A 25,477-nucleotide genomic window follows, 5' to 3' on the forward strand; every position below is an offset into this window, starting at 1 on the left:
GCAGGGCCTCGGGCTCGAACCCCTGCGCTGCGCCTCTGCAGCGCCGGCAGGCAGCGGGCTGAGGCGAAACCGGGGGGGCGGAGACTCCGCAACAGCTCGGCGGGCGCGGCGGCGATAAAAGGCCGGGCCAGGCCGCGCTTCTGGTGCCCTGTTTGCGCGTTTCCTTGGCTACCGTCGCGGGTGGTGATCTCACTTCCGGCGCGTCCGTCGGTCCGTGCCCGGAAGCGGCGGCGGGGGATGGAGGCGCTATGGGCGCTGCTGGACGAGGTGGCCTTGGAGGGGCTGGACGGCATCACGCCGAGCGCGCTGTGGCACCGCCTGGGCGCCCGCACGCCGCCCTTCCCGCTGCCGCTGGAGCCCGCCACGCAGCAGCTCCTCTGGGCCGCGCTCAGCGCCCAGCCCGACATCGGCTTCTACCTGCTGCCGCGGGCGCGCCCGCCGCTCCGCCTGCACGACCGGTGAGGGCAGCTCCGGCGGGGACGGCGCTCCCCGCGGAGCCACCCCCTCTCGCCGGCTGCCGCGCTTTGCCCTTCCCGCCGGGCGGGGTACCCGCAGGTCCCACCGGAGGCTTGGCGGGGGCTTGCTGCTCTGCCGGGGGTAACTCGGGCCTGGTTCTGTGGCCGCCCCGCCTCGTTCTCCGGAGCCGATCAGGGTTTGTTGGAAGAACGCTTCATGAGTCGGCTGACGGCAATGAGGTTTTGAAGCCTGCTGTTCAGGAGACCTGTATAGGAGTCTTGGATAGATTTCCATTCTAATGACTGTTTACCACATAGGCACAAGCTGGATTTCTGTGTCCCAGTTCATCAGGGTGGATGTACCTGTTGTTTTCTGTAAACTAGTATTTATATCCATCTCTCTTGTTCCCACTGCTTCAATATCCTTGAAGTTTTGAAGATCAAATAATCTGTTCCCCTCCTTTTGCCTCATATACTCTGCATGCTGATAAGGTTTGGTCATACTTGAGCACAGCTCTGCTTTTGTGCTTTTCCAGTTTTGAGGTTTCAAGAGTTTAATTTTTCCAAGGTATTTGACAGAGGTGTCGACATTCTTTGTGGCAATGTTATATTTCAGTTCCAGATTCCCCTTGCTTGGTTACATGTTGGCTCTTGCTTTTATTTCAGATACGAAGAAATAGACCTTGAAACAGGAATACTGGAAACCAAAAGAGATCCTGTTCCTTCAGATGATATTTATCCCATCCACATGATTTTGGATAATAAAGATGGCATACAAGGTTCCTGCCAGTATTTCAAAGAGAGAGTAGATATCACTGATCAGATAAGGAGGAAGGATTTGCAGCCTTGTTATACTTATATAGAAGCTGTTGAAAAGTGAGTGAAATCCTTACATCTGGCATTGAAAGATTTTTAACTTAAGTTAGTTAAAAATTAATTAAAGTTAGTTAATTTAGTGCTCACTCAGTTTGTGCAGATTATATCAAGAATGGTGGTTGTGGGGGAAAAGTGATTAATCTCTCTGTTTTTATGGAACTAATAGTATTTTATTACTTTCCCTTCTGTTTCTTAGATGGGGAGAGAAACTAGTCATTGTTGCTTCCCAAGACCAGCGTTATAGAGCTTTAATAGGCTGGGAGGGTGACCCTGACTTAAAACTCCCTGACTTCTCCTACTGTATATTGGAGCGTTTAGGTCGTGCTAGGTGGCAAGGAGAGCTTCAGAGGGACCTTCACAGTGGGGCTTTCAAGTAAGTTTATATCTTGCTATATGAATTAAATCAAAGCTAACAAGTTTCCACTGGTTACTTACAAAGTTCTGTCCACTTAAGTGATCCTGTACGTTGATTTAAACTCATGTCTGTATTGGTAGTTGCTCATCCTTACTACCAGGATGAACTACTTGGTTCTTGAAGCCTGTATTGCTAGAAGTGTACTGCCCTCTTCCTCAAGTTTTTATGCTTCCTGAATCTTCTTGTGTAACCAGAGATTGTTTGAGGTCAATACACAGGTTTCTAATCTGTGGAAGTTCTTGCTTTCTCTAAATCACTTTTTCAAATTTGGGATGGAAGGGTGACTTTCATTTCCTTTTCTAAACTGCTTAGTAAGCATGTTATCCTGCCCAAGTTCTGAAGAGATTCTTGGATGCCCACCTTTTGTCCCCAGGGTGACATCTTTCTCTCCATGACCTGAATGGGAGCCTGAGTTACCAGCTTCCAAACAAGACCATGTATTTTGGTGATGGAGGAGCATCACACAGCCTCTGAGGGAATGCTAGTTTTGTATTGCAGTGCTGGTGGATATTAGCATTGCTGTTAAGGATTCACTGTTTCCGGCAGATGAAGTGGCTTGCAAATCACACTGGCATTGTTTTTTGCCACCCAGGAAGCTCTTTTAAGCAACTGAGATGTTGGGGGTTGGAGGGAGATCTTTTGTGGATGCTTTTCTGCCACTTCAGTGGCCAGAGTTAGCTCACCAAAGAGTGAGACAAATACCAGAGCTGTCACAAGGAGGGCAGTGATTGTGGCGTAGCCAGGAGTTAGAAGGAGAGGAGGAAGGGAGAAAGGGCATGGGGATACAATATTGCTTCAGCTGTGTCATCTAACCATGTCATGATACTGTGGTTGTGCTTAGAGACTGCAGGTTAAGATCAGAGGTATTTCTGTTTAATTGGATTAATGATGAAAACCAATTTCACAGGTTGTCTTAATTTTGTCACTCCCTAATTTTGAGATTGTCACCTTGAAAATTAATATAACTTGTCACTAAGGGCACAGATAACCTAGGTAAAGGGTGTTGGAATACTGGATAATTAGAATTTATTTACAGAAATTCCAATGCCTATAGATATCTTGCCATCTGTTTTTTAGAGTGGATGCTGGAAAAATTCATTATCACCGAAGAGTATTGGACAGAAATGGTCTTATAACAATGCAGTCCCATGTCATAAGACTACCAAGTGGAGCACAGCAACACTCAATTCTTCTACTTCTGACTCGCTTTCACATTGATAGGTATGTGCAGCTTGGATGTTTTGAAGATCTGCTGGGTAGACTGTGACCATTTACTATGATGATAGTTTGCTCTGTTGTCACAGAACCATCAAAGTTTCCTGGTATTAACTCTTCTCAATTCCTTTAACTCCTCTTCTGAATTCTGGACAGTTTCAAACCTACTTGTCTTGGAGCTGTAAACAATAGAGCATTCTATTACCTGTCACCTGCCTACATAAGTCTAACACTTCTTATTGTAGCACTAATCATTGTTAATTTTGAGTGTTCTCACTTCAAACACATTTCTAATAGATTTTTTTTCCCATCTTGTTTATGATTATATTTATGATTAGAACTTGTGCTTCTGAGGTTTGCCAATGAAAACAGCCTGAGCTTAGTCACTGTTCCCTCACTTGGGTTATCTTCTTAGTGACAAATTCTCACACATGCTATTCACAGAAGAAAAAGAAAACTATAATTCCTAAAACAATCTGAGAACACTTTGGCCTACTTTCTCTAGTATTCATTTTGTAAAGGTACAACTTGTATTTATAAAGCTATATGCACGTTTACATGTAAAATAATTTTCCTTTCTTGGTTAGGAGAAGCAAATATGATATTCTGATGGAGAAGCTCTCAAGTATGCTAAGCGCTCGTTCAAACCAGATGGAAACATTAGGAAACTTGAGAGAAGAATTGGTGAGATTCATTACTGTCTCAAATTCTCACTCTTATAGAATCTAGACGGTTAGTATCAAAGGCAGTCATTAATACTGCCTGTTTTAAAGTTGCGCAAAATTTTGGGGTAGGATATCAAAAGAAGGATCTTGAAAACCTAGTAGATCAAGTTACTGTTGCTGTATGTCATAAGGAAGGAGCTCTATTTGATCCACAGTTTCAGAAAAGTTTTGTCAACGGATATCATTGTGCAATTCTTACTTGCACAGTGCTGCTGCTGGTTGCTGCTGCTTTTTTGGACAGTAGAGTTGGAGGGATAGAACACATTCTGGAAGCATCTCATGTTCTTCCAGGTGTCTGCATTAGCAGGCTTTTAAGATCCTTCTTTGATATCTTACCCCAAAATACTGTGTTTTAAGAACAGGCAGTATAAATGTCTTTGATGCTAATCACCTACTGGTGAGACTTTTGGGCTACAATGATTTTTGCCATTTCCCTTTGCATTAGGGTCTTTGCGAGAGAACTTTCAAACGTCTCTATCAATATATGATGAATGCTGGCCTAGCCAAAGTAATATCCATCCCATTACAAGATATACATCCCAATGGAGGACCCTACAAGACAAAGAAGGGTAAATAGAACCATATATTTGCTCTCTTTTTGTGTAATTACATTGATGCCATTCTATAAGCTTCAAATTTTAAGTTAAAAGACATGTAAGTGAAAATCTGTCTACTCAGTTATGTGGAGAAATATGTTAATAAAGCTAAACACTGCAGCCTGCTTGGATTAAGCATTTGTTCCAGGTTTTTAAGAATGGATGTGGGCAGGTTTATATGTCAATGTAAGCTCTTTCAGTGGATTTTGACTCCTGATAAGACCACTCAAGCCAATACAGAGAGTAGGGACAAAGACCAATCTGCTGACCTTTCAGGTTGAAGTTGAATGACAAGTCAATAAATCTGACAAATATATAAAGTTATATGAAACAAAGACCATAGCAAAATAAGCTAAAGAAACAGACCATCTTAGTTAGGGCTTGTGCTGAAATTATGACTTTTGCTGAAAGCCATGAGAATCCAAAGCTTCTCTGGAAAGTTTCATATCAAATTATGCAAGTAAGCTTCTACAGCACTACCTTGGAATTCTTTAAGTAGGAAAGATAGCCAGCAACTACTATTCAAAAAAGCCATAGTCTACTGAGGGATAGTTTAATGCATAGCCAGCTTTGAATTCCAAGTCAACAGGTTTGCAAGAACTGCTGATAACTTCCAAACATGTAATAGAAAGACAAAGAAGAGCAGAACTGCATGAAGAAAGGGACAAAAGAAAGCAACTGCTCTCAAAGATGCAGATAAAACTTGCGTGGGGAAAAAAACTACAAGAAGTAATAATAGAAAGCATGAGGAATGATAGTATCACTAGTGGAATTAATGCAATTGCTTAAGAAAATCAAATCTTTAATCACAGAAAATCCTAAGAGGCAGAATTGCAAGGGTTCTTGCAACTTTAGTTGCAAATTCTTGCAACTAAAGAAATTAGTTCTGAGGGAAGAACAGTGTGTTCATCAGAGATGTGAAGTGTTTCTGAAAAAATAAAAAATACAAAAAATAAATGCGATATGAACTAAAGATTGCAAACTGTATAGTCTTTGCGAATAGGAGTGATTATAAAGGAAGAAGTAAGAGAGCCAATAACGGTGTGAGAACTTTGAGAAGACAAAACTGAATGCCACTTAACTGGAATTGGATTAAGGCTTTTGATAAGACAACACATTCCTTCAACTCTTTTAAGTCTGGGGGAATGAAATCTCTCTGTAGGGAAATTGTATTATGAAGAAAGAGAAGCAACAGCCAGAAGCAGGTACAGCATCTAGCATGATTCAGAGAGAAATCTCCCACCCCACACTGTACTGAATAAATAAGGGAGTGATTGAAGGAGTTCATTTGTCATGAAATACACAGGTCCACCCATGAGAATATCAGAAGGAGTTTTACACAGGAGAATTCATTTTAAGTTCACAGTTTCAAGAAGGCAGTGGAGATTCTCAAATATTCTAGAATAGGTCAGTTACAATAAAATAGATGTGGGGAAAATTATCATCAAACTTTTACAAAATACGTATTGTACATAGTTAATGTATTTATGGTTTGAGTAAGTGTCTTAACATACAGTGGCTCGTATGACAGGGATACCTTTACATCACACCATTTAGCATTGTCACTGACAAAAATCTAGATTCTCTTACACTGTTTTGAGTAGTATGGCAGAAGGCTGTATTTGTTTATACTTCCTCATACTGATTTAAGTTTCAGAGATGCTCTAATGAGCTGAAGACATTTGCAAATAAAACACAAAAGACTAGATAGTATTCCTAAAAGATAGTTTATAATCAGTAGTAAAAAAATCTAACTTTCTCTTAAAGTATTTACTTAGAAGACAAGAAAATACAAGTCCGTTTATTAACTTGGTGGCAATCCATAAGACAGTAGATGTTTCATGTTTTGTCAGATATTGGTACAAGAGCAGCAGTATTTACTAAAGTTTATCATGAAAAATGTCACCTGATGAATCTTTTACTTCAATGATAATTCCATCTTAGACATAAAAGTTGAAAATCCACAAAAATGCCTTAAAACACTAGGTATTAAACTAGGATTAATTAATAATACTTGGTTTTCATCAGAGATCAAGATAACTTAATCTTTGGAGTTACACAGGAAACCAAAGATAGAAAAGATAGAAAGGGAGAAGCAGGGACATGCTGAGGGTGAAGCCAGAGCATCTGCTAAAAGGAACTAAAGTAAAAGGAATGGGTTTGTTTTGTGGAGTTTTTTGGGTTGGGTGTGTTTTTGTTTGTTGTTTTTTTTTTTTCAAATACTGCTTCAAGTGAAAATTAATAGGCTGTAGAAAAGCAGAGGATGTGATAACAGTGCCTGCAGCCCTACCAAAATGTCAGCACTTAATTACTATCCTAAGCAGTACCTTCGAATACTGGCAGGAAAAGGATTCTGACTGATGAAAAATAATGGAAATGTCTGACCTGGAGCTCAGTCACATGATTAAGTTACTGTGGAGTAACTTCACATCAGCTAGGCTTCAGTAACTGATCATATATATACATAAGGTAAAATTAATCAGCTGAAACCTTAATGATTTCAACTACAGCTTTCACGGGGCATTTTTCACAGCAAGGCTGTACCAGAGGAATAGAGATGGCTGTAGGTGTTCCCACCCACTGCTGCAGGATGAATTGGCCACTTCTGCAATAGCTGCTGAATCACTGCAACTTGATAAGCTGGCAATGTAGAGTAACCTAGTTCTAGCTTACCACTGGGCTTTTCGGTTGTTCAACAGGAGCTAGAGGAGTCTCATGATAGTAGGTCATCCTTACATCAGGGAGCAGGATTGCTGCAGCTCTTCTGAAGTCCCCACTCTTCTATGAGATCCCGGAAGGGTAAAGTAGGTGGAGAGTTACTACAGCACAGTCAGCGCACAGAAACATGTTAAGATGAGGAATTCAATCATGTATGAGATTCTTGTGGCTGGTGGGCAGCAGTGTGTTCTGTCCTTGTATACAACCACCTTAGTTTTTGTGCCTCAGTTTTCATTGCATATAATTATAGTACACTATATATGTTAACAAATGTAGCCATTCCCTAGGTGCAGAGAATAGGTGAGGACTTTGGACAAGAAATCTAGAAACTCAGCTGCTCATACATGGTTGCACATAAAGCTTCCATAATATAACTGATCCCATGTGTTGTGGAATCAGCCAAGGCTGAGAACCTCTTCTCAAAGTGATGTACAGTTGTGTTGTACAGGTCCAACATTTCAGTTATGCTGTAAGATCTTACTGGATGGGGCAGGACTTTTCTATTTGAACCTTTTCTTCGGGATGCTAGTGGTTTGGTGCATGCTTCCTCCAATGTGCATGCATACAAGTGTAGAAGAAAGTTCTAGGACGTGAGATAAACGGACAGTTCTTTTAGGTCCTGGGATTTTTAAATATTGGGAACTCATGGCAGTACTTCACAGGGCCCACCAACTGGTATCCACTTTGATCACTTGCTGAGGAAACGCAGTCCTGTGTTAAGGAACAGTTTTGCAATCAGGTATTTTACTGAACGAGTTCTGTATCTTCACATGTACGGTTTTCTTTGATTATGTGACTTGCACTTATAGAAAGTGAAAGATGCTTTGAGTCTGTAGAAAAAAAAAAAGTGGTTTTATACCCAGGGAGTGATCTGTCGGATATGTGTTCTAAAGATGTAACACTGTGGATCAGTTCTTAATCCTTTAATTTATTTGTGCTGTTGAAATTTTTCCTGTTATTGCAGTGTTTTCCATTCTGCTCATAAATCACTGTATTGGGTAGTCCTAATGCTGACACATGTGAAGGTTTGGAGAACCCCAAAAATTCAGCTAGTTGGTGTTTTGACAGATCTGTATCGATGGAAAAGCTGTTGCAAACCTTTCCTAGAAGTAAACAGTAGTCTTTGGTCGTTTGTTCCCATTGCACTACTACTGCTTTGTGCTGATGAAAGAAATAAAATGGTTTAAACATGTGCACACACCCTGCATTTTCTTAAGAGTTGTTACTAACACTCGTGTTTGCAGGGACTGATGTCATGGTCCGTTGCCTTAAATTACTAAAGGAGTTTCGGAAGAAAATGGAAGATTATCATGATGATGATGAAGAGGAGATCATTACAAAAGCCGTTCAGCCTGTGGATATTGTTTGCGAAAGAGATATGCTCACCCAGGCTTATGAGCTAAGTAGGTGATGTAGTAAGTCACGCCAAAGATTTTTTTCCCTTTGCCTTCTTACTCCTTGTATGTATAAAAGAAAGGTATATACTGTGAGGGTTTTTTAAGTTCTCATTGCTTTTTATGTATCAGAAAGTGTCACTTTTTCGTGGAAAAGACGAGCTTTATGTTCAGATTAGACTGGAGCTATAGGTGCTGTCACCTGTTAGCCCTCCCTGGAAGCTTATCAACTCTTCAATACCACCCAAATAAAACAGCGTGGTAGAAACAAGATGTTGTGGTGGGATGAGAAAAGGTGATGAAGAAAAGAGTATTCCTTCTTTCATCTCTTTTCTTTTCATAATGGAGAAATTAATGTCTAACTGTGGAAAGCTGTCAGGGGAAGAATTCACACTTGCTTTTAACCTGAAGCTATCACCTTCAAACCCCATTCTGCTGGGGCACTGCTTCATGTAAAACTGTGTTGCATGACAGTATGTGATGTATATTGTATATGTCTGTGAAAATGTCTTTAGTTGTTAGTGGGGAATGTTGACTTTTATGTTCTGGCATATACAGTTATTCATAGCAAATATAAATTTATATGCAAATATATGTATATATAATTCAATCAGGTTATTTCCCTGAGATATTTTCTGGTTTTCCTTTCTGAAACAGTTGAAAGTAGGGGAACCAAAGGTATTTCTCAGGCAGAAATTCGCTTGGCTATGAATGTGGGGAAACTGGAAGCAAGGATGCTCTGTCGCCTTCTGGAGAGGTACAAAGTTGTCAAGGTAAGGTTAAAATAAAATAATTTAGATACTTACTGAAACTGGAGATAAAATTGTGGTTACTGTGGTAATTTTATAACATTGTTAATCTCAAACAACAGAAACAGCAGTGATTTGAGAATTGACGGTGAAAGAGTCCTGGTAAGATTGATTGACTTCAATCGAGGAAAAGGAACGTAAGACAAGTGTTCAAAAAGTATTAAGGTTTTAACCTCCTGTAATCTGGGGACTAGGCCTAGCTGTTAGAATGTAACATCTGCTCTTCCAGCATGCCTTTTTGTTGCTTCCTGGTTAGCTGCCTTGACTTTTGTGACTAGGTGCTTAAGTAATAAAGATCATGGGGAAAAATGCACATGGCCTCACATTTTCCATCCATATCAAGCACATGTTCTGGTGGTCCACAGCAGCTGGTGGGATTCTGCTGGACGCAGCTTCACAGCATTCCAGAGAAACACTGTTCCCAGCACCGTGATGCAGGTCTGCCCTCCAAAAAGAGATGGGGCAGAGAAACTGGCCTCAGTGACTTAAGTCATTCACTGTAGTCAGTGGTAACCCAAGTGGCCTGGGGCTGGTACTTCATGGAGATGAACGTAAATATCTCTCAGCTCAAAACAGCCACTTTGCTTAATTTTTTATTCTAAGACAACTTCTATTTTGCAACATCCTCTACTGAAGGATCTTGTAGCAGACACTCTGTATGTTTAAAGTCATTAATCTATTTCCCTTTTGAAAATAACAGTAAATTCCGGAAAAAAAACAGTTGCTTTTGTAGAGGTTATGGTGATTAAACTCCTTACTTCCAAACATTGAATATTCTTTTCATTTCAACAAGATGAATGAATTCAGTTATTTCTTGCATGCACCCACCTGCCCCTTTTCACAAAGGTGGGATAATTGCCATCTTCCCACAGTAGAGAATTTTTTTAAGTACGATCTTGTCATTTGGTGAAAAGTTCTGTTGAATTAAAAAAAAAAAAAAACAATATATAAGCCATTGGAATATCTAAACATACTTTTTCCAAAGTCAGCTGTGAAGATGAAATCTTCCCTTATTGATAGGCTAAGTGTTTGAGTTTCTAGATACTTGAAAGCACCTGTTGTAGTCGACAGAGCAGCAGCAGTTCCACTTAAGTCTGATTTGCTGTGGTAACTTCTGCGTTGCAGTTATTTCACAGCTAATTTTTCTGAAAAAAATTATTTCTAGTCTGCATACATATAGTTTGTTCTTCCTTGGACTCCTCTACATCCCACATACTGTAGGCGTTTCATTCTAATATGCAGGTAATGCAGATTTATTTTTCAAGCATGGTATTTCTTCTGATTTCTATATGTTAAGGTTAGTCAACATTTTTATTATTTAGAAAGAAAGAATAATAACATGATGTCTTTTGATGTGAGGGGAGAACAGTTAGAAATTTTTCCCGCTGGTGCTGGAGAACAGACTGCAAGAATGGAGAAGTAAGGTGGTAAAATAACATTCCAACTATTTCCTTAGGGTTTTATGGAGGACGAAGGTCGGCAAAGGACAACAAAGTATATTTCATACATTTTTGCAGAGGAGAGTGATTTAAACCGTCAGTTTGAGAGAGAGAAGGCTAGGAGTGAGCAGTTAGCTACAGTTACTTTGGCTCTAGTGCCAGAAGATTCTCCACCTGTGGAAGATGTGTCTCCTGGAGAAGATGATACTTTGGTCTCGGAGTCTGACAACGAAGAAGAAGGGAAAGATGGCAAGAAGAAAGGAAAAGGTCAGAAGGCCAACTCCGGTTCTCTGTTGAAATTAAGTTTCCAGGATGATAACCATCAGTCAGCATCAGCTAAAGGTAGATAGTGATTTTGAAATTTGGAAACAACCTTGCATTTTTATTATGAATTCTGTTATTAAAGAAAAAAATCATATGCTATTAGCTTCCATTAAAGTATTTGATCATGTATTTATTTTTACACTTATTTTAATATTTCCATGCTTTTTTGACACTCTTTTTTTCACCCAAAGTGTTATGTTTTGGAATGCTCTAGGTGTGGTAGTCTCTGGAGATTCTTAGGGCTGAAGTCTGCTCTGGTGTTTGTGTGTACCAAAGAATGTTTGTGACTTCCGCCAATCACCGGAAGAGTTTGATTCTCCTTAGCCCTATGTCATTTCTCACCTTTTACCCATGCAAATGAAATGGGCTCACACACCTTTCTCCTTGGATATTTAGTTATATTTCTGGCGGCTTGAAGAGCTGAAATGATTCTGCAGAGGGTCAGACAAATTGCCAGACAGTTGCAAGGAAGGAGGCAGGACTGTGTGGCTATAAAACGAGCATAGTGAGGAGGCCGTGGTAGCTAGCCATCAGGTCGGCTTAAGCTGCTGAGAGAAACATCCTTGGATGAACTTTATATCTGCCTTGGATGTTCTGTGATGATCTGACAAGGTATCTGTCATGGACTCCGTTTCTCAAAATATCTTACAGCTCAGGCTGTGCCCATTGGAGAGCACCATCTTGGTAGAGCTCTAGCATTTAAAGTCTTTGAAGACTTCAGAAGGGATTTGAACGCACTTTGCATTTCTTGAAACACTTTATTTCTTCCTCACTAAGGAAAAAGACAGGCTGTGCCTCTCGATAAAAAGCATCATTCCACTCCATTGGGTATGTAAGATATCATCCTAGGTGCAGGAGGTAGCACAGGAGCTGACAGGCCAGCCATTAAGGTGGTTTTTTTTTTTCATTGTAGTATATGAAAATTCTTCCCCTTTTTCCAGTTTTTTTTTGGAAGTGTCTGGTATTGAGCCTTAGAGCCTGTGTAAACTACATTTGTCCGTGTACTGATGCAAACCTTCAAGTGGGGTGAGTTTACATAGAGTAATACTGACTTCTCATCTGAGACCAGATAAGATGGTAACTTAACTACTTTGAAGCAGCAATAGGCTTAGGATGACTTGACCCACAGCCTTACTCACCTGATAACAAAATGTCTTGTCTCCTGAAGCTAATTGCTTCATCTTTTTCTTTAGTTATTTGGAACATCTTGACGTGAAAGCGAATACCTCTTGGGGGCGTATTTTAAAGACCATATGTTTTATTTTTTTATTTTAACTATCTGAGTGTTCCTACAACTTCTCTGATAAACTCCAAGGGAAGAGAGGAGAACAGATCTCCATTTCTTACGGAGATTATTTCTGGAGTAATACTAAATCCTTGTTCTGCTTTGAGTCAGAAGAGTCATGTTTCTGGCAGTGCTTGAGAATCTTTGACACAAACTCTCCTTTCTTCAGAGAGCAGCTTCTGGATAAGCTAATCTGGCCCTTCTTGGTCTTCTAAGTCTGCCTCTGAAGATGCTTCTGCATGGAGAGGATTATCTGATGACATCGAGTTCACTTTTTTAAACTTTGCTTTTGGAGACTGAATGTAGTCACTCATGATCAAACCACTGCTTCCAACAGGATAGAAGAATATGTGAAAAATGTAGCAGAATGCTTTTAAGTACAGTTACCTGGGTGGATGGGGGAAGGCCTTTTAGAGAGAGAGAAGCTAAATGTTTACAGGAAACCGACAGCAGAACAATTACAAGGCTGTTTGCTCTTCAACCAGGCTCAAAACCAACAGCTGTGAAGTCTCGGGGGAAGAAGCTGCCTTCCCCTCAAATTCTTGAAGAGCCCGATGAGCTCTCAGACAGCGTTTCAGGGGGGAGTCCTACTTTGGAAACTCTAAAGCAGGAGTCCAACATTTCTACCTGCGCTCATTCCACAGAAGAAGATGGGGGTGTTGCTGTGGTGGAGGAGGTCAGACTTGAAGACTCTAAGGTAAGATCATGTTTTAATATTGTTGGTACCAGCTGGCTAAGCTAAGTTATGTACTTTTACAGCAAGACTTCAAGCGACAGTTTTTGTATTCATTTATGGGATTGTGTGGGGTTTTTAAATATAATTTCAAAGTACATTCATCTTTTGGCTGCATTATAGTTGTAAGTGAAAATTATTGCGGGAGCTGGGAAAGTAGATGTCCAAAATACAGTTCAGGGTTAGTTCCCTGGTGCTCTCCAAATTCCCTGTGTTGACTTAATGCGTGTCATCACTTAATGTCTGTGTCTGCACACCAGTGCTGCATATCATCTGGCCTGTCTAAACCAGGGTTTTGACGTGAAAATTGTGTAGCCTCACTGCTGCAGGACTGAGCCTGGGACAAGAAGCCTTTCTGAGAGACAGGATGTGTTGGCTTGGACTCAGCACGATGTTAAGGCAGTTACCATCTTTCTAGGCCAAAACTCTCAAGTCCAAATGGCTCCGGATGTGGGATGGGCAGAGAAAGTGCATAAATCTCTGCATTTAACTGCATAGAAATCTTAGTTTCTACCTTCATTCCCTGCCTGTGAAGAGGATATAAAAGATAATCCCCATCTGACTAGTTTGTTACAAGTAGATACATCCAAATTCCGAACTCCTCAGCTGCTACTGTGTGAGGAACCAGCATTAGGCTGAAGGCATTGGGTAGTTCATGTAGAATTTTTGTTTTGTCCATGCTGTGCACTAGAAGACTTGTGGCCAAAAGAAGGAAAAGCGTTCCAAAGCTACAGCAGTGGAGAGATCTCACGAAACGTACAGGCTGCTGAAGCGCCGAAATCTCATAGTGGAAGCTGTTCGAAACCTCCGACTTATTGAAAGCTTGTTCACGTGAGTCTGTTTGAAAGTGGCGTACTGGGGGCCTGATGCATTTTGGTAGCGTAAGCATTACTTCAGCAATGATGTGTGCTTATTCCATTGGTGGCTTTTCTTGTCCCCGATGGCACTGTATGCTGTAGTGTTGGCACATGGAATGGGGAAGGGTTGCAGTTATACTGGATTTTAAAAATTAATCAGCTGTTTGGAAGCAATAGAAGTTCTGTACGGATAATTATATGAGTGAATTTTTATATAGTGTATGTCCCATAAATAGAGACCAGAGAACTTTTTTCTTCCTTTCACAGTGTGCCAGCACAGCACTCCCCTGCTTGAGGATTCTTTCATCTGCATAAAGTTTTTATTTCTTTATGGTTTCAAAAATAGTTCCTATGTTATTCTGTCATTCATTGTAGAGACTCTTATCTTCATGTCAGTCATTGGTCACTAGGATTCTAGTGGGGTGCTGAAAGTTTACTTTTCTTTGCAATTTTGTGGGATGGTCTTCTGTCATCTCATGGCTTGCCTTATCTGCATTAAAGATACTTCCCTGAATGCTATAACATCTTTAAGATTCACCTTCACAGAGAAATGGAAATTCTGGTGCTTTCCTGTTGTTGTGGCTTCCAAATTAGCATGACTCTATTGTAGCAAATATGACTGCACCACCCATCTTCTGTGTTAGCACATAAGATCCTGGCATGTAAATAGACACAGGACTGGTTGATATAGGAATTTAGTAAGAAATCAAGGCCTTATTCTCCTCTGGTTTGAGAATTTTGAAACCTTCTGTCACCTAGTTCAATTGCAGAGTGTTGTGAAACTAGAGCCCTGTCTTCTGATACCACCTTCATCACTGATCTAGTTGCATCCAAGTGCAGGCTCAGAAGATATTTCAAGTCTCAGCTGTCCCCTTCAGTAGCTTAGAGGTTCCCCCAGCACCGGTGAAAGTTCCACCCCTCCCCAGTGTCTACCAAGGAAACTTGCTGGTGCTGTCACTCCAGTTACGTTAGTTACCAGGATGTGGCATTCTTTTGAAAAAGTTGAAGTCTCTGCGTACACTTGCTTATTGCCTCATTCCTTTAATACCTTTCCAAATCTTTTTCAGATTGAAAGAGTCAATCCTTCTCCAGGATTGAAAGAGTTAGAAATAGGGCCTGGGGCATTTGTGAAAAAATGCATGCGAACAGGCATTAGGAGAGTCGGGTGTGGGTGCGCTCCTGCGGACTGCTACAAGGGAAGAAGTGAGCTGGCTTCAAGTGATGGGCTATGAGTATCTATATTGTGAATGCATGTGTAGTTTCTGAGCTCTGAAGGCCACTAAGTAAACTCTTTCTGCCCCAAGCTGAACTGAGGTCAGAAGTGGAAATATAAACTGCATATGTTTAATCGGCAGTTAGAAAAAGCTGTAGGTTTTCCTGACCCTAGGGAGGCTGCATTCGTAATTGCACTATAGCCATACACAGAGAAATCTGGCATTGAGAATTTGCTGTCGTCGTAACAGCAGTCCTCACGTAAAAAGGATAAGCTTGATTATAAAGGAAATAAAGCTGAAATTTAAAGCTAAGTTACCAGTTACCTGCAGCAAAAGGGAAAAGTGAGAAGTAATTGCTGAAATAGGGAAATATCCTTTCACTCCGCATCCTCTAACAAACTACTTAGGCAGTTTGGAGCATTGCTGGGCTTAAAATGCCAGGTATTTTTTGCATCTTTTAGGCTTCAGAAAATGGTCATGGATCAAGAGAAGCAAGAAGGTGTCTCCACTAAATGCTGCAAAAAGTCTATTGTACGACTGGTACAGAAGCTGGCACGAGAAGGACTCCTCAGACTCTATCGTACTACAGTCATTCAAGATGGCATTAGTAAAAAGGTGACTGCACAAACCCTGGCAGCAGAAACAGCTTTTCTCACAACCTTCTGATTTGTCAAAATGTTTTGGGTCTTTTTGCTGAAATATATGGATGACTCTTTGTAGCAGAACCCACAGTTGAGCTGCCCAGAAGCTACGTGTCCCAAACTAAGCTACTGTGAAAACCAGATTAGTGCTTTCAATTATTGTACTGCAGATAATTGTGAGACCAAGGAATAGTCCAGAGATCAAAGTCTCTGAATCTCACTTCTAAGAGGTTCTGCTCCTTACTGGTTTTGCAATTCATGGTTCTCTCCCTGCACTGTCAGGCTGCAACGCAATTCTATTTAATCCCTTTTTGAAATCCAAGAGTATATGATAAATCCTAAGTTAGCTTCTAAGTTGAAATTTATAGAACGTGATCTATTTTTTTAAAAACAACAATCCACTGTTATTGAGGTTTATGGAAGTAAAATGTCTGTAGTTATAACGATGAGACTAGTCATTGTAACTCTAGTGTGAATTGTTCATAAGCAGGGAGAGAATCTATTGAAAATTACCTGCTGCACAATTACTGTGGAGCACATATGAAATCTTACTAGTCTGAATTGTGCGTGTACTTTCAGCAACAGTATGTATTAGTTTGGTCTTATGAGGTATGGCTTTTCATTTATCCCTTTCACTCTAATATTTGCAAGTTGAAGTGGTTGTTCCCCAAATAGTCCAGATTTTAAAAACCAAAAAAACTAAGGTTTGTAGAAATGACGTTAACTGTTGGTACAGGGACCATAGGTCTGGCCTCTTGCTTAATATAAACTAGCAACAGGAGTTTTGATCCAAAAGTGTTCATATTCTGTGAATTATTAAACCTTCATAGGATTCATCCATTGTGGCTACTGTTAATTAAGTGTCTGTTAATATCTGATAATTTATGCAGCTGATTAAGAGCCAATATCTCCATAAATACCTTTTGTTTGTTGCTGCTGCTCTGAACAGGTAGAGTTTGTTGTGCATCCTTCAGTGAGTCCTAATGATCCCCTTGTAAAGAGTGCCATTGAGCAGGTGCGTTTCCGAATCTCCAATTCAAGCACAGCAAACAGGCAAGTTGCAATGATGGTTTGGGTGGTTTTGGGCTTGTGTAGGGAACTTGGCGTATCTAGTACGTGCAAAAATATGCAGAGGAAATAAACACAAAGCAAACAAAAGAAAAGATAAATCTCTTCTTTAGCAGTAGTGAAATGGAAGCCCAAAGATGAAGCAAGATGCTGAATATCTCCTGAAGTCAGGAAAGAGGAGGAATTGAACTCTGCTTAACTTTTACCAAAGTGCTCTGTGGTTTTAATACAGGATTAAAGTTCCCCAGACACCAGCATCCCAGGAGCATGCTGAGGAAGAAAACCTGGGGCAAGAGGCAGTTCCTGACTCGGGAGAAACACAAGAAAGCTCATGTAAAGCTGATAATAGTCGGGCAAGAAAAACTGATGAAAAAATGGGCATAACACAGCTAAAAAACTATCACCCTGTTACAGGTACAGTTAACTTTGCTTTTTCTATCATCTTTCACTTTGCCATGTATTATTAATAATCGCTTTCAGATGTTGGGCTCTCCGAAGATACAAGTGGGTTTTTTCTTCTTATATGGAAGAAAAAATTGAGTTTATGTTAAAGCATTGTCCAGTGTTTTCTTAGCTGCTTATGTTTTTTTACAGTTATGAACTGGAGTATTTGTATTCACTACTACTTCTTCACTACTTGTAACTTAATATTTGTAACATACTTATTTTCAACTGCCCATCTTTCCTTCCATTTTCCTCACATGAGTTTTGCAGAGGTAGCTATTTCTCCTGTTCTGATCTTTTTATTTCTATTTGTTACTTAATCTTCCCTCCCAGTTCCAGGACTTGGGCGTTCTCTTGGCTTTCTTCCCAAAATGCCCCGTTTAAGAATGGTCCACATGTTCCTCTGGTACTTAATTTATGGACACCCTTTAAATGGAACACAGCAAAAAGGAGGTAGTGATGGTGAGAAAAAAGGCAGCAAACAAGGGCTGGATGTGAATGCAGCTGTACTTGAAGCGCAACCAGATGGGACCTTAGAAATTATGACAACTGTGGTGAATCCTGAAATCTCTGCACAGGAGACTGAAGTAGAGTTGTCAAATCAAACAGGTAAGTAGCAGCACATCCTGACTTTACTACAGGCTTTGCCATGGTTCAGCACTGAAAAAAAGGTAAAAGTCTACTTCAAAAAAGATTGAAAATCAATGGTTTAGATAATTTTTCAGGTCACTTTAGATTTTCAGATTTCCAGACTATGAACGGACAAATGTGTTCTGCTTGAACACTTCCCAGTAAAACTATTAGTATAACTATTAGGTTGGACGGGGCTCTGAGCAACCTGATCTAGTTGGAGGTGTCCCTGCTCATTGCAGGGGGGTTGGACTAGATGACCTTTAAAGGTCCCTTCTAACCCAAACTATTCTATGATTCTGTGATTAGCTTTGTTATGTCTAAATCTAAGCCAGTCATCTTCTTCCTAGTGTACGTGGATGATGTGTCATGGATGCGCTATGTCCCTCCTCTCCCAGTTCACAGAGAGTTTGGATTTGGATGGGCTCTTGTTAGTGACATTCTTCTCTGCTTGCCCCTCTCCCTCTTCGTTCAGATAGTACAAGTCAGCTACAAGGTATAGTGCTTTTTTGTTTCACATTTGTTTTACTTTAAAGTCTGATAAGAACTGTACCTACAAGGAGTACCAAATACCCTCTTAGTCTGTTTTACAAAATGAGCCATCAGAGCGTAGACACCTTAGTTCTTGATAGTCCTTTACAGAAAAGTGAGTTGCTTTTACAACCACACTGAAAAAAATGTATAGCCCTGTAATACTGTGAATTCTTAAGCTAATAGTTGGCAAAGAGCTTTTCATAATTTCACTGAATCTTCTGCTTCGTTGATTAAGAAGAAGAATGTTTAAGCATTTTACAAAAGCAGCAACATTTGCTTAGAACATATTTCAGTACACAGTTCTGGTAGCAAAGCTTGATACTTTAAAGGATAGTTATATTTTGCATTTTGATTAACTTCTAAAATAATTCTAGGTGGATGGTCTGGAAGATTTTTTAAATGATCCACTAAAAAAGCACACTCTGATCAGATTTCTTCCAAGGTCAGTCCGACAGCAGCTTCTCTACAAAAGGTAAGCAGATGAGTCAAAGTAAATGGCGCTAGGGGGGAAACAACAGTGGTTGACTGTTTTCTCCGTTATTTCCTGTTTGTGTCAAAGAGAACTTTGTTACTTAAGACAAGGATCATCAATCTTCTAAGGATAGTGTGGCAGATTCTGTTTTTCTCTCCCAAGTAGAAGGTAATAAGAAACTAATAAACAATATTCATGCATGCTGTCAGGCAGTGTTTGAGAGCTGAGAGGTTCTGTCCTTCATAACTTGTCAGCAGGGTGTTACTTCTGCATGAAACACACTCCTGACTGCTGCTAAATTCAGAATTTAATAGAGTCTAAATGTTGCTGTCCTTCATAAATCTTTCAGAAGATGCCACGTTTCCCAGTTCCTGCCTTTCATACATACTATTCAATTTCTACTGCTCTCGGTGGCATGTCTGCCATTGCTTACCACTCCTCATCTCGGAGATTTAAAAATTGAGATTGGACTGAAGGTAGGGAGGGAAAGCAATATTAAGGGAAGGTCATTTAAATATGTGGAATCACCAGCACCATGTTCGTTTCCCCAGAAAGTCGTCGCAAAGGGTGTGGATTTAGGTGGTTGAAGGCTTAGACAACACTTTGCAAACCTGCAAATATGTCATTGTTGAGTGAATAGTGCTAGACAGTATCAGCTGTCGAGACCCATGGTCAGCTCCGTTTTGCAACTCCTAACCTATTACTTGGTAAATGTTCGTAACAAGGACACTGGGTTTATGGTTTATTTTGATTTATGCGGATTTTCTGAAATCTGCAATCTCCATCTGATAGGTTTATGCAAAGCAGTATGACACATAACCATGTTGTCTCTTTGCCCCCCATTCACTAAAACTTCAAACTCTGCCAAATTTGCTTCAATACTTCTGGGCTTGTCAAATGATCTTTCAGAACCCTAGAGAAAACTCCTGCCAAAATACAATTCCCATTTAACTGTACAGAAAAACTTAGATCTCGGTGAAGTTAATTGTGGGCAAAGCTGATTTTTTATAAACCCCCTCTCAGAAACTAGACCTTGCAGAATTTTCCTGCAGCTTCCAGAATTTTGCCATATAAGTAGATATAGAGTGTAGGAAATGTTGCACTTTTTGCTCTGCCAAAGCTATAAGCAACTGAAAGTAGTTTCTTGGAGCAGTAATTCTAAACAACCTTAACTACAGGGATCATTGCCCAGTTCTTTATGCGTACACATGTTAAAGCTTATCAGCCCATATTTAGCAGTCTTTTTCTGTTTTCTTACTCATGTTGTCTTTGCATAACATGAAATTGTCTGCAGATCTGCTGGTGTTCTGACCTTGTTTAATTCGTTTTTACATACGGTATTTCTGGCTAATTTTCTTCTATGCTAGCAAAATTTTAGTTAGTATTTGACTAAAATATTGTGTTTGTGATTTGAGGAAAGGGAACGTGGAGCTTTGGGATGTTGTATGTTTTCCATAGGCTGACAATTCAAATAAAAATACCGCATTAGAAATTCTAAAACTCTGTATTCCAAAAAAGCAATGGTTTCCTGAAACTTCAGGTTGCTGTATGAAAGTGGCATGTTTTCTGGAATAATTTTGACTGTTTTCATGAGTGCTAATTGTAATATTCCTAATATTGCTGCAGGAGGTACATCTTTTCAGTGGTGGAAAACCTTCAAAGATTATGTTATATGGGACTGATACAGTTTGGCCCAACAGAGAAGTTTCAAGACAAAGACCAGGTGAATGTTTTTTTAATTTTTGCTATTATTCATGTTTTTGTCCAGTGGAATAAATGCAAGATTTGGGGGTTGTAATTACCTTAAATATTTAAGTAAAATACTGGTGTTTCAGATATATATGCTAACCTCCAGATGCAAGTGAAATATTGCAAGTTGTGCAAATAATTTTTACCTCTTTCTCTGGAAAGACACTACTCAAATGCTGTAGAGTAGAATGCTGAATGCGGCACGCAGTAATGATCTGGGAGGTTCCAGACTGGCAGCACTTCATGAAAAATGAGCATGCCAACGTTCTTTTCCATCAAGATGTTAGGCATTGGATGTCTGACACAGAATAAAGTCACTAATCAGAGTAAAATAATGATATTCATACACATCTTGTTATGGAGGCACATGCAAAGGTGAAAGCAGTCCCAATAGATACTTATGAGGGTAAGAAAGATAATTAGGCCCCAAACCACATTTGATCAAATCCTGAATGAGAGCTTGTAGGAAGTAGGCACTCTCTGTGGAAACCTGGAGTATTCTGTGCACGAGAGGGAAAAGAAACTGTTCTAAATCTAGAAACAAAATTTCTGGATTGCTGGCAAGGGAAATTTGTGAGTACAGTGCAGTAGGGTGAGGATGGGTGTCTTGGGCTGTTTTGAGCTAGCACCTGGTCTTCTATCTGGGTACTGGCTCAAAACAGCAAAGACTGAGAAAATGCTGAGCAGTCCTAAACTAAATTGTGCATCCTGTAAATTAGGCAATTTCAATTATTTCTACCTACCAGCCTGAAATATACTGTATTTGACAGGTCTTTGTGTATATGAAGAGAAATGCTGTGATTGTTGATACCACTGTCTGTGACCCGCACTATAACCTGGCTCAAAGTAGCCGCCCGTTTGAGAGACGCTTGTATGTTCTGAATACCATGCAGGATGTGGAAAACTTCTGGTTTGATTTGCAGTGTGTCTGCCTTAACACACCGTTGGGTATGGTATAATTGTACATTCTTAGACCGCTATTCCTCCTCCTTTCCTAAAACTTGAGGCAGGCTCTGTTTTGTCACTTCTGATGTTTTGTTCTTTTGTCTGATCGCCTCGTGCATCAAAAAAAAGCTGTCTGTAATTCTGTGAAGTTGAGAGCCACTTGAAATTTTCAGAGCGGTGGGAAGGGAAAAACATTGCCGTCCTGTGGAAGTATCAAATTTGATAATAGCCTTGTAAGATTTTAATCCGGCTTTGAAACAGCCTTTTTGAAAATAGTTACTAGAATATTTTTGCCATAGCGCGCTCTGAGTTTAAACAGAGATCCAATTTCCTTAAAAAAAAAAAAGTTGCTAAATCTTCTGACAGATAGCTTGAGTCGGATGAGAAGTGGAAATGAAGTGAATTTATGCACCCCATTTTTTTTGTTTATGTTTGGGTTTGATCCTTTCACATTTTTAAAAAGGATATACAGTTACAGCAAGTATACATTATCAAAAAAAAAAAGTTGGAGGTAAGAGATTTCTCCTGAAATCTTAGACAACAATATTCTGTATTTCTGTGATTTAGTTAGCCAGGTAAAAGGATTTGTTCATATGTTCATAATTTTGTCTTACTTCTGCGTTGAAGCAGTTCTGTGCAAAAGGTTCCTTACATGTTTGTGAAATGGTAGCACGTTTGTGATTGTTGCAGCTTTTGCAAGCTAGTCAGACCATGATTACTTTTAGCCCCCAAAATATGGGAATGATATTGTTTCAGCAGTTTTGCATATTTATGGAAGCTCTGTCGTATTCCAGTTAATTGTTTTCTGTGTTGAGCCTTGAGGGGAAAATTGCTCTGTGCTGGATTTAAATTTATTTTGAGCCTCTAGATCAGATACTTGCCGGAGATCTAGTCCTGCTGTGTTGTCTTTGTAGCATGGGTGGCCAAAAAGCAATAGTAATCCAGAAATTGGGGATTTTTTTCCTACCTTTGAGTTCTGTTAGTATAAAACGTGACTCCTCTGCAATAACTAAACGTATCTCCATCGTGGTGTCAGACGTGCAAAATGTTCAGACTGTTTCAGCAGCCGCAACCTGCCGTAGGATTTTTTGGGGACTGTTGCCACATTTGAGTATCTGAAAGGCTGTGATCCATGCCTAGAATATCAGTGAACTGCTGATTTTTTTTTTTTTTTTCCTTTATGAAGGGTGCCAGCCTCCCATTACTTCTGCCCTGTATACAATTTTGGACAAGTTAGTGCCTTCTACTGGAAGTTAACTAGAACGCTATTAGCCTCTGTGAGGAAGTAGCACATTTTGGCGAGAAGTGATAAAAATGTTACTGCTCTTTGGGAGCAGGAGTTTGCCATAGCAGGGTGGATTGAAAATGGGTTGAAGCCTTACTTCTCGTGCTGATAGTCAAATCCATTTGTATGTCTAGGAGTTGTCCGCTGTCCTCGTTCAAAGAAAAGTAATCTTCAAGGGGAGGAGACCGCACTAGATGTAGAAATGGAACAAGAGTCAGCAGTGGATAAACACAATCTGGAACGAAAGTGTGCGATGTTGGAATACACCACGTATGTCACCTTCATCCTTGCTTTGTTGCTTGAATAGAGCAGGCCACAAGAACTGTTCTAGTTTTGAGGATGTTAATAGCAAAAGCAGTTACAAGTCTAGCATTTCAGTTGGGTGTTGTGGGGTTTTTCTTTGTATTTCAGAGGCTATCTGATTAAAAAGATGTGTAGTTATGTATCATGTTTACAAGTAACTTGTCTACCAAGCAGGTTTTTTTCCTAGAGGAATGGTAAAAAACAATTCTGAGTGTGTTCCAAGAGTCTTGGGAAAAGCAAAGTTGAGAGGGACAGAGTGCTTCCTAGGTACGGTTAAAGCAAGGGAAAAATTGGAAGATTCTCTGTTCCTGTGCTTTATATCACGGTATCTGAAATACCCTGTAGCCTCAGTAGCTCCACAGTGTCACGTTCTGACTTCTGTCCTTCTGTGGTGCACTTTGCTGAACGCTGTTTACAGATTAATTAGTAATGTGGTATTGGTGTACACTGGTGAAATCTGGAAGTGATCGCTGGAGCACTTCACCTTCAGCCTAATCACAACCAGAATACTTGGGAGGGTTGTACACTCGCAACCTGTAACAGCCATGCAGAATGCCAGTTGTACTTTATATTGGGTTGTGCACTGCGGTTTAGTTTTGTCAATATACTGTTTTAATAAACAATCTTTTTAAAAGTATTTTCCGTTAGTTCAGTGTTACAGGTAGATGTATCAAGTTGTCTTAAAAAATGAATGGGGTTGAGGGAATCTAATTCCACTGATCCTTGCTGATAGGAAAAAAATACTGTTCAGTCCACTTGTCAGCTTTCGCATATGGTCTCCATTGTATGGTAAGAAATCTTTTTAAATTGGATATCTGGTGTTTACTTGCAGTTAGGCTGGAGATAACTGCAGCATCTTTAAGGTCAAGAAACAGTTTTTGGATTTAATTGATGTAATGTTATAATGAAAGAGTTGTCTATTGAAAGCTTGACTTCAATAATCTTTTCATGGTAGCTTTCAAAAAGTCTTTCATAAGGTGAAACAGGATTTCAAAAATACTCTTTGGTGTTATTACTGGATTGTCAGAGCTGTTGTATGTACTCCATATGCAAAGCTCATTCATAGTTTGATTTTTTTTTGAGGAGGAGGAGGTAAGTTTGTCCCCATGATTTCTTGCAAAATGTCATATTTATAAAGAAGAAATTTTTTTTCATTCTGCACTGTAATGCCACAGTAATTAACTAGCTCATTCATGAAGAGTAACCAGTCCATCCATTACACGCTATTCATTGTTAGCTTCATCCTCTTTCCAGGGAGAGAACTGCAGTGTGGTGTTTTGATGGCTTGTATGTGTATTTAAACAAGCTTTAATGTATTTGGTGGAAAACTGGAGAGACTGGTGCTTGTCAGTCAGTGTGAAAAAGGGTTATGATTGCCTTTAGCTCCTGGGGAAGATTTTTCCCCACACTACTCCTGAGAGGGTTTTTCATGTGAGCAGGTATTTTCTCTAGTTCCGTGGCGGGAGTGGTGCTGAGAACAGAGTTTAATGTGGCCATTGGAACTTAGTTAACAGTAATGAAGTTGCTCTGGGTGTAACCTTTAAACTGAAAGCGCAGTCATTAAATAGCAGGGATTAAAACTTAATGGAAAAGCATTGTTGTCGCGCTACTCCTGGAACAGAGCATCTCTTTTCTCCTCTTCTTTCCCAGCCCGATCTAAATTGGGAAGCCGAGAGGAGAGTTCTGCATATTGCACGCACGTAGCTTGCGAGCGGCTGGAAGGCACTCCCTACGAAATAATTACTGTGTATTTTGTTACCCTTTCTCTTAGAGGCAGCCGAGAGGTGGTTGATGATGGAACTATCCCTGGAGACGGGTTAGGAGCTGCAGGTCTGGATTCCAGCTTTTATGGGCATCTAAAACGCAATTGGATCTGGACAAGCTACATAATCAATAAGACTAGGAAGGTGGGTATTTTTAAATCTATATACTGTAAGGGCTTTTCCAAATTTTAATATTCTTAAGTTTGAGATACTGCTAGCAAAATCTTACTGCTCACATCCTTTCTCAGTCGTGTGTCTCAGTAAGGTTTTGCATCACTGGAAAGAAATGAATGCTGAATGTGGTAAATCCTGGTGCTGAACTGAATGAAAGAATTGGACATAAAAGTTGTCTGAACTGAATTTGGTAATATATTCAACCAAAGGAGAAATACTTTATTAAGCAAGCAGTTTAGATTACTTAGTGATGCTTCTTGCTTTTCTGAAATGTAAAAGTTGTCAGATGAAGACTGAAACATCCAGAACAAGAAAATATGCACAGGAGAAAAAAAAAAAAAAAAGAAGAAAAATTACTAGGAAGCCCAACACAGGCAAATAAGAATGGCCATCCGAGTTCTGCCTAATGTCCTG

At 40.0% G+C, this 25,477-nt stretch overlaps 1 protein-coding gene across 1 annotated transcript in view; it reads left to right on the forward strand.

Moving 5' to 3' along the window:
- Nucleotides 1-237: 237 nt before the first annotated feature.
- GTF3C1 (general transcription factor IIIC subunit 1) overlaps nucleotides 238-25,477 on the forward strand; it is a gene marked incomplete at its 5' end in the record, with an annotated part of 43,212 nt that continues 17,972 nt past the window's right edge. Inside the window, 21 exons of the mRNA XM_082006718.1 lie at nucleotides 238-458; nucleotides 1,122-1,331; nucleotides 1,528-1,704; nucleotides 2,824-2,967; nucleotides 3,549-3,645; nucleotides 4,132-4,255; nucleotides 8,245-8,403; nucleotides 9,052-9,167; nucleotides 10,660-10,984; nucleotides 12,737-12,948; nucleotides 13,676-13,815; nucleotides 15,517-15,670; nucleotides 16,646-16,749; nucleotides 16,997-17,178; nucleotides 17,542-17,817; nucleotides 18,189-18,334; nucleotides 18,747-18,844; nucleotides 20,471-20,567; nucleotides 21,364-21,541; nucleotides 22,958-23,093; nucleotides 24,898-25,033. Coding sequence (XP_081862844.1) covers nucleotides 238-458; nucleotides 1,122-1,331; nucleotides 1,528-1,704; nucleotides 2,824-2,967; nucleotides 3,549-3,645; nucleotides 4,132-4,255; nucleotides 8,245-8,403; nucleotides 9,052-9,167; nucleotides 10,660-10,984; nucleotides 12,737-12,948; nucleotides 13,676-13,815; nucleotides 15,517-15,670; nucleotides 16,646-16,749; nucleotides 16,997-17,178; nucleotides 17,542-17,817; nucleotides 18,189-18,334; nucleotides 18,747-18,844; nucleotides 20,471-20,567; nucleotides 21,364-21,541; nucleotides 22,958-23,093; nucleotides 24,898-25,033 — 3,432 coding nt within the window. The remainder of the gene's footprint in view (nucleotides 459-1,121; nucleotides 1,332-1,527; nucleotides 1,705-2,823; nucleotides 2,968-3,548; nucleotides 3,646-4,131; nucleotides 4,256-8,244; nucleotides 8,404-9,051; nucleotides 9,168-10,659; nucleotides 10,985-12,736; nucleotides 12,949-13,675; nucleotides 13,816-15,516; nucleotides 15,671-16,645; nucleotides 16,750-16,996; nucleotides 17,179-17,541; nucleotides 17,818-18,188; nucleotides 18,335-18,746; nucleotides 18,845-20,470; nucleotides 20,568-21,363; nucleotides 21,542-22,957; nucleotides 23,094-24,897; nucleotides 25,034-25,477) is intronic.

Source organism: Phaethon aethereus, assembly GCF_964289735.1.
Source record: "Phaethon aethereus genome assembly, chromosome: 15".
Taxonomy (NCBI): domain Eukaryota; kingdom Metazoa; phylum Chordata; class Aves; order Phaethontiformes; family Phaethontidae; genus Phaethon; species Phaethon aethereus.